General features: G+C 46.7%; 1 protein-coding gene across 6 annotated transcripts in view; it reads right to left on the reverse strand.

Annotated features, from left to right (window-relative positions):
• Palm2akap2 (PALM2 and AKAP2 fusion) overlaps positions 1–12,526 on the reverse strand; it is a 474,883-nt gene that overhangs the window by 108,794 nt on the left and 353,563 nt on the right. The window contains exon 1 of one of the 6 annotated variants that reach the window (XM_028883007.2): positions 5,750–5,883. The exons of the other annotated variants lie outside the window; for them this stretch is intronic. Within the exon in view, the coding sequence (XP_028738840.1) occupies positions 5,750–5,857 (108 nt within the window). The 5' untranslated portion in view covers positions 5,858–5,883. Of the gene's footprint in view, positions 1–5,749; positions 5,884–12,526 lie in introns of those variants that run through there. 6 annotated transcript variants of the gene reach the window in all.

Consider the following 12,526-nt stretch of genomic DNA (forward strand, 5'->3'; position numbering starts at 1 on the left):
TAAAGCACATGCTACCAAGCCTGAGGACCTGAGTTTGATCCCCAGAACCCACACGGTGGAAGGAGAAAACCTACTTCCGTAGGCTGTCCTCTGCAGTGGCACGCAACAAGTGTCCATAAACACACAGACACAGACATAGACACACACACACACACACACACACACACACACACACTTAAAAATATATTCTATGTTGGACAGTGGTGGTGCGTGCCTTAATCCCACTACTCGGGAGGCAGAGGCAGGCAGATCTCTGTGAGTTCGAGGCTAGCCTGATCTACAGAGCTTGTTCCAGGACAGTCAGAGCTGTTACACAGAGAAACCCCATCTCAAAAAATAATAATAATAATAATAATAATTAATAATAACATATTCTAAAAACCTGTTTTATACTGTGTAAGAATTAACTCAGAGTTAATGCTTCCACTACATTCACCTCATTAAGGTGCCGCAAAACAATCCATAAAGACATCAGTTAACTGACAGAGTGGACTGCATTATCCGGGCTTCTCAGGTTTTTTTCTAAAACATTTCTTATTCCAACTTTCATTGAATGTTATCACTTCTCTGCCTTAGCCATCCATCCATATTAGTTCCTTAAGTCTCCTGTAGCTCTTTGGGAAGGAGATTCCCAGCAGCACCCATCACACTGTGGGTCAATGAGTGAACTTAAAGCCAAGATTTGGGTTCTGAAAAAAGGTCCATCCTTCTCATGTTTGGCCTATGACTTCTCAAGTGAAAGTGAAGGAAGGCCAGTGGAGCCGGGCAGTGGTGGCGCACGCCTTTAATCCCAGCACTCAGGAGGCAGAGGCAAGTGGATCTCTGTGAGTTCAAGTCCAGCCTGGTCTATAGAGCAAGTTCTAGGATAGCCAGGGCTACACAGAGAAAAGTCTTGAAGAAAAAAAAAAAAGTCCAATGTGGAACCAAAAACAGTACAAGGACTTGTAGAAGAAGTGGGAGAGAATGCCAGGCAAAGCAAATGAAAAGGGGAAGATTTGAGGCAGGCATCAGGCTCAGAAAATCTCCACAGTTCAAACTCCTACATCAGTGTAAAGGATGAATGATGGGCCTCCTACAGTTACTGGCATTTAAAAAAATAGCTTTAAAAAACCCATTTACCGCCAGATGTGGTGGCATACACCTGTAATTCCAGGACTCCAATGACCCAGGCAGGAAGAAGAATTCCAGGCCAGTCTGGGCTACATAATGAGACTCTGCCTCAAAATTATAAACCACACAATGTCAGTCTTAAAGTATAAACGACAGTTCAGTTGTTAATCTTTAACCCGGTGGTTGGTTTTCATTCATCCATTCATTTTTATAAAATATAATCAGATCGAACAAAAAGTATCACAATGAAGTTTGACACGATAAACCAACAGAAGGAAAAGAGCCCAAGAGAAGACTCAGAAATCAGAGATCCACTTGTTCACACACTCAGGAATCCCGTGAAAACACTAAACTGTGAGCCATCACATAAAACATAGAGGACCTGGTGCAGATCTGTGCAGGCCCTGTGCATGCTGCCTCAGTCTTTGTGAGTTCAGATGAGCTTTGCTCATGTTAATTTAGGGAGCCCTGCTTTCTTGGTGACCTTTATTCCCCCCTGGCTTTTACACTATTTCTGCCTCCTCTTCTACAGGGTTCCCTGAGATCTGAGAGAAAGAATTTGATGGAGACATCCCATTTAGGGCTCAGTGTTCCAAAGTCTTTCACTCTTTTTGAGTACTGCCTGCCTGTGGTCTCTATATTTGTTCCCGTCTGCTGCAGGAGGGAGCTTCTCTGATGATGGCTGAGCAAGGCACTAATCTATGAGTATAGCAGAATGTCATTAGGTATCATTACATATTTTTTTTCTTTTTAGTCCAGTATTATTTGGTTTTACCATAGGTTCCTGGGCTATCTAGTTTCAGGTTTTTGGTCACCCAAGCAGTATCTGGGTATGTGTTCTACATCTAGGACCTAGGACCTTTTTTTTTTTTTTTTTTTTTTTTTTTTTTTTTTTTTTTTTTTTTTTTTTTTTTTGGTTTTTCGAGACAGGATTTCTCTGTGTAGTTTTGCGCCTTTTCCTGGAACTCACTTGGTAGCCCAGGCTGGACCTCAAATCACAGAGATCCACCTGGCTCTGCCTCCCGAGTACTAGGATTAAAGCATGCATCACCACCACCACCACACCACCACCACCCCACCACACCACCAGCACCACCACCACCACCACACCCAGCCTACACCTAGGGCCTTAAGTCAAATCAGCTATTGGTTGCCTATTCCCACAAGTTTTATGCTACCATTGCCCTAGCATATCTCGCAGGCAGTATACCACTGTGGATAAAGAATCTGTGATTGGGTTGATGTTTATGTTTTTCTTTTGGTAGCAGGCAGAGTACCTTCCTGTACCAAAGACATTGGACCGCAGGGTTGAAGGCTCTCTGTAGGCACCAGCTCAACATCTCCATGCTCAATGAGCTGTGTAGGTGGGGCCTTGCTGTCCATTTGTGGATATCAGTCTTCTGTGTTCTTGGAGAAAATTGTCTTATAACAAGGAAATTCCTCTTGCTCCTGCCTCTTTGTCTTTTTAGTTTTTGTTTTTCCAGTGCAAGGATGGAACTCGGGGCCTCGGGCATGCATGCTAGGTGAGCACTCTACCGAAGAGCTACATCCTCTGGCCTTGAGAGAGGAATACATAAGGAAGGGGTTATCTCATCCTCCACTATGGGGATTTTGAACTATGCTTTCAACACCCACAGTGCTGGTGGCTGGAGGACACCTGATGTTTAAGGAGTTCAGTGGTCTTCTTTTTTTCCTTTTCTATTTCTTTCTTTTTCTCTCTCTTACTGCTTTTAGCTTCATAGAAAATCTGCCTCTGGGTGTTGGGTTTGTAAGTATAAACAAAACATACCATTTCCTATCAAAACCTACTGAAATTGTTGAACTTCATGCATATATTAAGCAGTCTTTTCTAACTGCCAGTGGCTGGCACAGACTCTACCCAGTTATCTCAGCACACTGGTGACTCCTGTTCTTCAGCCACTCGAGGAACTGACTGGAGTCACAGCATCATTTCTACGGTGTTGGAATAGGTGTCCGTTAAAGCATGGAACCTTCGGTCTGGAGGAGTTAATTTTCAGCAGTGCTCCTGTTTTGACTTAAAAATCTCTTAGCCTGACCTCCATCCAAACTCAGTTTCATCTTTATCTAAACTTCTCATTACCCTAGTAAGCAGAGTCACTAATAACAACTGTGATAGAAATCTGGGCCACGGGTATTTTAAGAGCCCACTAATTTTTTCATTTAAAAATGAGTGAGTTAGTTACTTTTTTTTTTTTTTTTTTTTTGAGACAGGGTCTCACTGTGTCACCCTGGCTGACCTGGTGGTCAGGCTGGCAGCCTCGGACTCATAGAAATCTACCTACATCTGAGAGCTGACATTAAAGGCATGCCCCCTCCCTTTAAGACAGAGTCCATTCTGTAGGTCAGGCTGACCTGGATCTCAAAGTCCTCTGGCAATCCTCCTCCTCCTCCTCCTCCTTCTGCTATACTAAGAGTATATATAGGCCTGAGCCGTGTGCCCTCAAGGAGGCCCCCGGAACTACGAGGACAACATCAACAGTAACTAGAAAGCCCACAGTGCTAGTGGGTTAGCCCCATATTGAATGTTTGAGAACTAGAGCACGCAGCGCGGTCATGTTCCCCTCATTTGATCAGAAAGTTAAGACAGCCTGCTTCACCTTACTCGCCGAGAGCCTCTGGCTACCGGGTCAGAACAAGCCACTTATGGAAGTTAAATGAATTCTGACAACACTACGCCACACTCTGCAGGCTGAAAGCAACACCAACTGTCATGCCAGAGCTATGAGATAATGGGGATTTCAAGATGTTTGTCCTCACTCAAAGTCCAGCCAAGCCTTTCACGACTGCATCCCAGAAAGAAACCGAACAGAACTCCACGGTGTGTTCTGATGGGCCGGGGATGGAGAACTGGGCAGGGTTACTTTTGATGCTCATGGCTCAGAGCTAATTTTGTTGCCTCAGTAAAACTAACGGGGGGGTGGGGCACATGACTTTTGAGGTTCCTCTGTCCAAGGGAGAGTATTCTGAAAGAAAGAAGGAAAGAAAGAAAGAAAGGAAGGAAGGAAGGAAGAAAGAAAGAAAGGAAGGAAGGAAGGAAGGAAGGAAGGAAGGAAGGAAGGAAGGAAGGAAGAAAGAAAGAAAGAAAGAGAGAGAGAGAAAGGAGACAAAAACTAAAGAGGAGAGAGCAAGCAGTAGCCAGTTGATCAGAACACGCACATCTACGTCATAAAATGATAAAACAAATTCCTTCCCATAATATTACAAAATCTAGTTGGTCAAAATTGGGAGTGACGCCAGACTGGAAGAGAGGATGTTTGGTTAAAATGGAAACTCTGCCAGAGAAGCAAATGTGATGCTTAAGTGAACTCATCAGAACAAAGACAAGCCGGTCCCCAGGGATGGAGAGCGCAGGTGCGGCGTACCTCCTCACCCTCCAGGCGCCTGTGAACATGTGCTGAGACAAAAAGCGCTCCCAGGGAGAAGCCAAACTTGTTCACAGATTCAAAGACATAATATGCCAGCCGTGTAGACGTGTAGGCAGATAAGATCATTTTTCAAAGACAAATGCCAGTAGTAAATTTGCCGGGTGGTTGCCACTGGGCTTGGAACCGACACAGGGAAAGGCGCTAATTTGTCAAAGTCCTCAGTATGCAGTCTTTGGGGACAAATCACTGCCGGGCCTGGGAAGAGTGAGTACACAGTGTCATCTCTTTCACAGACACCCCCTTTATATGGCTTGGGATGATGGATCCCTAGGGCTGGTGCGTGTCCTGCATCTGTGCTGCGGAGCTCGGCGACCCGGCAGCTGGCCCAGCCCTTTTGGCTCATCACTGGCTGCTCGGACACTTGCCACCGGCTCTCATCCGGTCACCTGCACCACTGCTCTCAAGTGCGGGTTCCAGTTCTCACGGGCTTCCTTTCAGTCCCTTCTAATCCACTGGCTTTCTCTAGAATCTCCCGGGCCGCCAGAGTCTCCCTGCTCTTATCCCCGCCTGTGTGCCGCCTCCACAGACTTTACCCGTGGCGCTTTCCTCGGCGATCTGCTCCTAGCATTTCCCTCCAAGTGTTTCCAGAGACTCGCACTGGGGCTTCATCCCGGATGAAACACCAGATCTGAACTCCTGAAGGCCGAGCCCAGGACAGACGAACCTGCTCAGCTCGAACCCCAACTGCCCCGTGGCCCAGAACTATTGCTTCCTCCGTCAGCTAAATTCAGTACCCTGGATTCCAGACCAAAATTACTCCAGCTGACCAGGAACCAGACTACCCTAGGCCTAAGTTTCTCCGCAAAGCTCTGGACTTCCAAAGATGCCGCCCGCGCCTCCACCCGAGCTGGCATGACCTGCGCCCTTTTGGCTAGCTGACTTCGGCGGCTCCATCCTTCCCGGCTCTGGTGCACAGCCACATTTAATCTCACCGTTTTCCCTGCATATCTCGGTGGAAGGCGGGCTGTTTTTTTTTAAGTATATGTAAATATCGAATAAGGCAGTCCGAAGCCCGGCTCTGCCCCAAACCTAAGAAATTCAAAGACGCATGGACTCTTCCAGCCCGACCAGATACGATCCACTAGGCAGAGACTTTGCATACTCTGAGCCCCTCACTAGCCACCCTTCCCCCATGCCGGAGTGCATGCAAACCCCAGAATTCTGAACCGCCGAGCCCCAACTTAAGCACCCACCTTCGAGGACGCAGTCCTCCGCTCCGCTCCAGCGTGGCGCGGTCGCTGTCTGCTGCTCCCGGCGTCCCGGGAAAGACGCGCCACAGCCCCAAGCAGGGGCGAGCGCATCTGCCGAGAGCAGGAGCTCCTGGGCTGGCCTGGGACCCGGGAGCCCCGCCCACCCGTCCGGGCCCGCCCCATTCCAGGCCGGTGGTCGCCCCTCCTTCTTCACTGCTCCTCCCCATTCATCCACACCTCCTCTTGGCAGATAGGGCAGAACCTAAGTCCCCCCAAAAAATGAATGAATGCATGCATCCATGCCTGCATGAGTGAATAGAGAAACCGAAGGGATGGAGAAAAGTGTCGAGAGAACGTGTTTCCGAACTGGGGAGGGCGCTGTGTGTCTGGAGTGTGTTAGTGCATGGGTGGGTGTGCCTGTGAGGGCGTTGCTGTATGTATATGTGTGTATGAGTGTGTGTGGAAGTGTGTGAATGCCTGTGAGCTCTCACAGAGCCTGGATGGCGAGCTCCTACCTCAGCGGGGAGAAAGCCATGGCCCCTGGGTAAGAGCCACCGCACAGGGGTTGGTTGGAAATTGTATCTGGGTTGTAATAAGGATTTAATGTGGTCCAGAGGCTGAGATGCAGGCTGAGAGCCTGGGACATCATTGGTTCACCCACCCTTCAGGCTGCGGTGCCTGCGCAGCAATCCGTAGCTTTGTGGTGTCAAAGCGCGCCTGTTAGTGCCCGCGGTGGGAAGGAAGCAGCCGACACAGAGCATTGGGCTCCATCAGGCAGGTGGCCAGCCACCCCTCATCTCAGAGAGGTCTGAAATTTCAGTCTGCCGTCCCCTCCCCCTACATGAATATTTAAATAATGTTAATGACCCTTTGAGAACCGACCTGTCCTTAGAGAGGACACCAACATTCCCATAAATGTCCAACACAGAAAACAGCATTTTCAAAAAAGCAGGCTATGGTGTGTCTTACTCGGCTTTAGGGAATGTTCTCTGCAGAGGATAAAAATCACAGAGTGCAGTCATTTTCAACTTTTCCCCAGTGATCCTCTACATTCCCTGGGGCTTTCCCAATTCTCCCCAGCCACCCCACCCCCACTCACAATCTCAGGCCCCCGGGGCTCAGCTTCTGAAAGTCAGTTTGAATGACAAATACAGCCCGGGAAAGTCACTGTCCCGGCCTGATTTCACTTCCCTAACCTCCCGAGGTCCCAGATTTCCAATACAAAGAAGAGCTGCGGTGGGGAGTTTCCCTGAAAGCGGCCTTCTCTTGAGGACCTGGGAACCAGGCCTTCTCCAAGAAGGGCTTTCTCTTGCCTGAACCTAACCTCAACAAGGACCCAGGAAACCCAGTCGGCAGGCTTCTTTTCCCTAGCAGTTAGAGGACTGCCTAGTAGCCGGTTTTGATTTGGTTTGTTTGTTTGGGGGTCTTTGGTCTTGATTCTCCATAGCTCTAGCTGGTCTGAAGAGGCCACCATACCTACCTTTCACCATTGGTTTTTCGTAGTTTTTAGACACGACTGATTTTCAGTATATTTATTGACTAGCATCAACTTAACCTTCCTCCCTCCTTCCCGCCTCCTTTTCCTCTTTCTTCCTCCCCCTTCTTTCTCCTTCCCCCCTCCCTGGCCTGTAATCTCAGCACTTGAGAGACTAAGGAAAAGGACTGCTATCACTTTGACGCCAACCTGGGTAGTTCCGGGCTAGCCTGGGCTACAATCTGGTGAATTCTGAGCTACAGTGTGAGATCTTGTCGCACAAAGAAAAAGAAAGAAAGAAAGAAAGAAAAATATTCGGGTGCCCTACATTCTGAACTATATTGAACACATCAGTATCACAGGAGAATGCTCCCTGCAATAAATGTGCTTGGGTATCACAAGTACCTGTCTTTACGGACCACAGACTGGACAAGAAAGGCCTCGGAGGTCACAGCAAAGGTGAGGCTTTATACAAACCCTCCCCGATTTTCTCATATATGCCTAAATTAGAGTGAGAATAAAAGCTATTAACGTAATTTGCTTCATCATTAGAATGAGTAAATGTTGGACTATTTCATTTCCAAAGCAATGTCAATGTTCTATTTAAAGTTAACTCTAGCTGGGTGGGGGTGGCACACACTCTTAATCCCAGCAGAGTGGCAGCACAAAACAAACAAACAAACAAACAAACAAAAACCTGCCTCAAAAACAAAAACAAAGAAAGTTACTTGAAAATTTATATTATGAAGGGAATACAGACTCCATCTTAGGATGGGGCCACCATCTTAGACCACCTGCTGGACTCAGTTCCAGGAAGGACCTTAGGAATGTGCCATGACAACTCCAACAGATACAGGGCAGTATCCTCCTGCAGACATTCTGTCTGCAGTTTATGGCCCTTGAAGATATCTAGATAATCCAGCTGAGCAGCCCAGATAATCCTGCTCAGCAAGTTGTGATTCCCCGCCAAAAAGTCCAATCCAATAGTTTCAAATGTGGTTTCATGCCAAAAGTCTAGACCAATAATTTCAAAAAAAATCACCTTGCCCCTATCCCTTCTACCCAATCCCAAGTTGCTAAAGTATGTAATTCCCAGCTTGCGGTTTTTCCCTATAAAAACTCAACCCCTGGGCCACCACTGCCGAATTTCCCTCTGAATTTCCCTCCTGGAGTGGCTCAGGTTTGAACCTGACAATAAAAGGACCCTTATGTACATGCATCAGAAACCAGCTCTTTGGTGGTCTCTGGGGGTTTCACGAAATGGATACAATATCATTGTATAGAAAAACACTCGTGGGAAAAAAAGCTCATTCAACACATGTTCATTTTATATTGGAAAACTTTTCTGTTACTTTTCAAAATATTGAAGAAGTAGTCACGTTTAAACTTCTTTTTGGTGTTTTTTTCTGTGTGTGTGTGTGTGTGTGTGTGTGTGTGTGTGTGTGTGTATGTATGTATGTATACCAGGTCATCAGGCTTGGCAGCAAGGGCTTTTACCCACAAAGCTATCCTGCATACTTCCTTTAAAAAATAAAAATGAAAGCAGGGTCTCCTGTATCCAGAGCTGGTATTTTTTTTTTTTTTTTTTTTTTTTTTTTTGGTTAGTTTAGGCTCTCAGGTGTGTTAAGTTTTTTGTTTTGGTTTTTTTTTTTTTTTAAGATTTATTTATTTATTTATTTTATGTGCACTACTGTTTTGCCTGCATGTGTGTCTATGTAAGGGTATCAGATCCCCTGAAACTGGAGTTACAAACAGTTATGGGTGCTGGGAAATGAACCTGGGTCCTCTGGGAGAGCAGCCAGGGCTCTTAACTGCTGAGCCATCTCTCCAGTCCCTGTGTGTGTGAGTTTTTTAAGACAAGGTCTTTCTATGTATCTGTCACTGCCCTGAAACTCACTACGTAGACCAGGCTGGTTTCAGACTTACAGAATTCCACCTACATTTGCCTCCTGAGTCCTTCAGTTAAAGGTTTGTGCCACCATGACCAGCTCAGGCTGGTCTTAAATTCTCTATGTAATGGAAAAACCTTTAACCTTTTTAAATTGTGTTTTATTTTTACTGTGTGTGTGTATGTGTGTGTGTGTGTGTGTGTGTGTGTGTGTGTGTGTGTGTGTGTATACATGTTTGGGTGCCTGTAGAAGCCAAATGAGATTGTCAGATTCCCTAGAGCAGGAGTTATCAACTGCTGTTGACTGTAGCCCACACCTTGAACTGAATGCTGGGATTCCAAGCCTGCACCATCATACTTGGTTTGTGTATGCTGAAGACTGACATCAGGTCTTTGTACATTCTAGGCAATCACATTACCAACCTGAGCTATGTCCCCAGCTTAAACATATACCAGAAGCTCAGAAATGTTTCATTTGTTCAGTAAAATCAGTGTAAGTCTATGGATAGCTGCATATGAAAGTTAAAAAAGAAACAGGAGCGCCTTCTACCTTCTAAATCGATTTTCTTCAGCCAGGTGGTGGTGGCAGCGGCAGCGGCCCGCACGCCTTTAATTCCAGTACTCCAGAGGCAGAGGCGGGTGGATCTCTGAGTTTGAGGCCAGCCTAGTCTACAGAGTGAGTTCCAGGACACACAGAGAAACCTTATCTCAAAAAAAAAAAAAAAAAAAACTTTGCTTTTCCTCTAGCAGTTAGTTTCTCCTGAGCACATAGTTGGTTCTCTGCATTGTGACTGTTCCCTTAGAGATGTTTGTTCACCTAACAACAAGGAATTATTGAACTCCAAATGTCCATAGTACCAAGGCTGCCATCTGACCCCAGACTAAGACAGTAATTGTCCTAGCCAGTTGTAAGAAGCACAGACATCAGATATACTTCTGCACTGGTTAAAGACATGGACGCTGGGTCTTACCTTCAGCTGCTAAATCAGAAAACCTGTGACCAGGAAACTGGTCCAGCTCCTGCATGATGCTGGACAACATGAGAGCTTGAAAAGCAGGAGAGGTGGGAAGGATGGTTGTATCTCCAGCATGAGCTTGTGGGGTGATGATGCCATTTTTCTTACACAATAATTAGTGTGTGTGTGTGTGTGTGTGTGTGTGTGTGTGTGTGTGTGTTCCATGTGTGTCCAGCAGCTAGAGGTCAGTCTTGAGCGTCATTCCCCAGTTGTTATCCATCCACATTGTTACTTTGAGACAGGTTCTGTCATTATCCTGGAGCTCACCAAGTAGGCTATCCTGGCTGGCCAGAGGGTCCCCAGGGACCTTCCTGTCCATTGCTCCCCAATATTGAGATTATAAGTATGTGCCTCCATGCCTAGCTTTTGTCCGTGGGTTATGGGAATCGAACCTAGGTCCTCATGTTTGCATGGCAAGTACTTTACTGGCAGAGCTATCTCCCCAGCTCCAGAATAACAGTTAGTAAAGCTGAGAGTACTTTACAAACAAGCACGTCTACTCTCCTTTCCTGTATGTGCGTTAAAAGAAAATAAATGGCTACTACTTCTGTGGAAGAAACATGACCTGAGGAAGTAAATGTTACCTGTGAAAACCTGTACTATCCAGGACCGACAGCTCTCCACAGCGAGATCCTTCCATGGAGATGAGGATTTCTTTCACTACCAACTAGGTGAACATTTTTCTCTTGTGATGCCTCTCCTCGGCTGTTGGTCCACTTTAAACAATGCCTTGGGCGGGAGGCGGCCATTCGGGGACTCAAGAAGTAAGACAGAGGACGAAAGCGACACAGAGCAATCAGAGGAGACACAGACCGATAGAACCCGCTCTCCTCTCCCCTCCAAACTGAGCAGAATGAACAAAGTCCATAATGGCCTAGCAGAGGACACGTGCCCCAAGCTCAGAGAAGAGAAGCTTAAAGAGACAGGAGATTGTCCCCAAGAGCTGATCTGAAAACCCAGAGGCCAAGACTGTCCGCCGTGAAAGGGAATTTACCACCTCATCCTTCTAACAAGGAACAAAACAAAAAGCATGAGCTGGGGGTTTCGTGCCTCAGTGCTGAGTGTGTTCCCAGTAAATCGGAGGCCAGCCTGGGTGCTATATAGTGAAACCCTATCTCGTTTCTCCCTCCTGGGTCCATGAGTTTCCCCCACTTGAAGCCTCACCCTTAGTTGATGTACCCTTCCCTGACAGAGAGGGACCGTTCTTCACTCAAGAGTGTTGAAGCAGCTGTCGGCCCCACCACCTCCTCACCCTGTTAGAACCTCCAAAAGAACACACAAACAACTACAAAATAAAGAATAAGATCACCATTCTAAAGCCAGGCCTGGTGACAGGACCCAGCAATTTTTAACACAGGAGGATCGCAAGTTCAAGGTCAGCCCAGGCTAAGTGCCAGGACCTTCTCTCAAAACGAGCAAACAAGTAAACAAGAAAATATTTGGGTGTGGTTTCTCGGGACTAGAATCCTAGAATTTGGGAAGTTGAGGCTAGAGGATTGTCATGAATCTGAGACCAACCAGGGCAACGTTAATAAACTCTGTGAGCGACAGAGTGAGACCATGTCAGAAAACAAACAGACAAAACCTCACCTTTCTAAAGAACAAAAACCTTGCCCTTCTAGAAAGAGAAAAACAACTAACTCTTCTAAAAGGTTAGGACATAACAATAAGTGGGGACCCATGAATAAGATGCCATAAATCAATAGTTCCTGTGTATGTATGTGTGCATGTGTATGACTGTGTTTGAGTATGTTTGTATGTGTGTAAGAATGTGTGTGTGAGTGCAGGTATGTGAGTGTGTGAGAATGCACCTGTGTGAGTGTGCGTGTGTGACTGTGTGTGTGTGAGAGTGTGTTATGTGTGAGTGTGTATACATGTATGAGAGTGTGTTATATGTGAGTGTGTATTTGTCTTGAGCTCTTTCCCATGTGTGCTCTGGATCCAGAAATCTGTATTTGTCTGTTTGCGTTTGTTTCTGCCCCACAGGCTGGTTTGGGGAGCACACAGTCGCCCCAGGTGAGGAAGGAGGGTGTAAGCAAAGGGGACAGGGATAGTGTCCTCTGAGAACACTTGGCTCGGGGACTGTGTTTACTTCAGCTTCTGGCTCCTGCTGAAGGCTGCCAGCTGCCAAGCCTGCCTTTCCTTTGCTTCCTCTCTGGGGTCTCCCACTTCCTATGCCCAGAGAATTTTCTTTCCTGCCTATTCCATGTTTATTTCCTTTTCCCACATCCTCACCCTTGGCCTCTCCTCTGCCAAACTCTCCGACATAAGGAAGTGGTGACCTGATTCCATTCCCCCAGCTGTTTCAGCCTTTAAAAACAGCTCTTTTAAAAATGTGCCCATGCTGGCCAGTGGTGGCACTCACTTTAAATCCCAGCACTAGGGAGGCAGAGAGGAGGATC

This window comes from Peromyscus leucopus, chromosome 2 (assembly GCF_004664715.2).
Source record: "Peromyscus leucopus breed LL Stock chromosome 2, UCI_PerLeu_2.1, whole genome shotgun sequence".
Lineage (NCBI taxonomy): Eukaryota > Metazoa > Chordata > Mammalia > Rodentia > Cricetidae > Peromyscus > Peromyscus leucopus.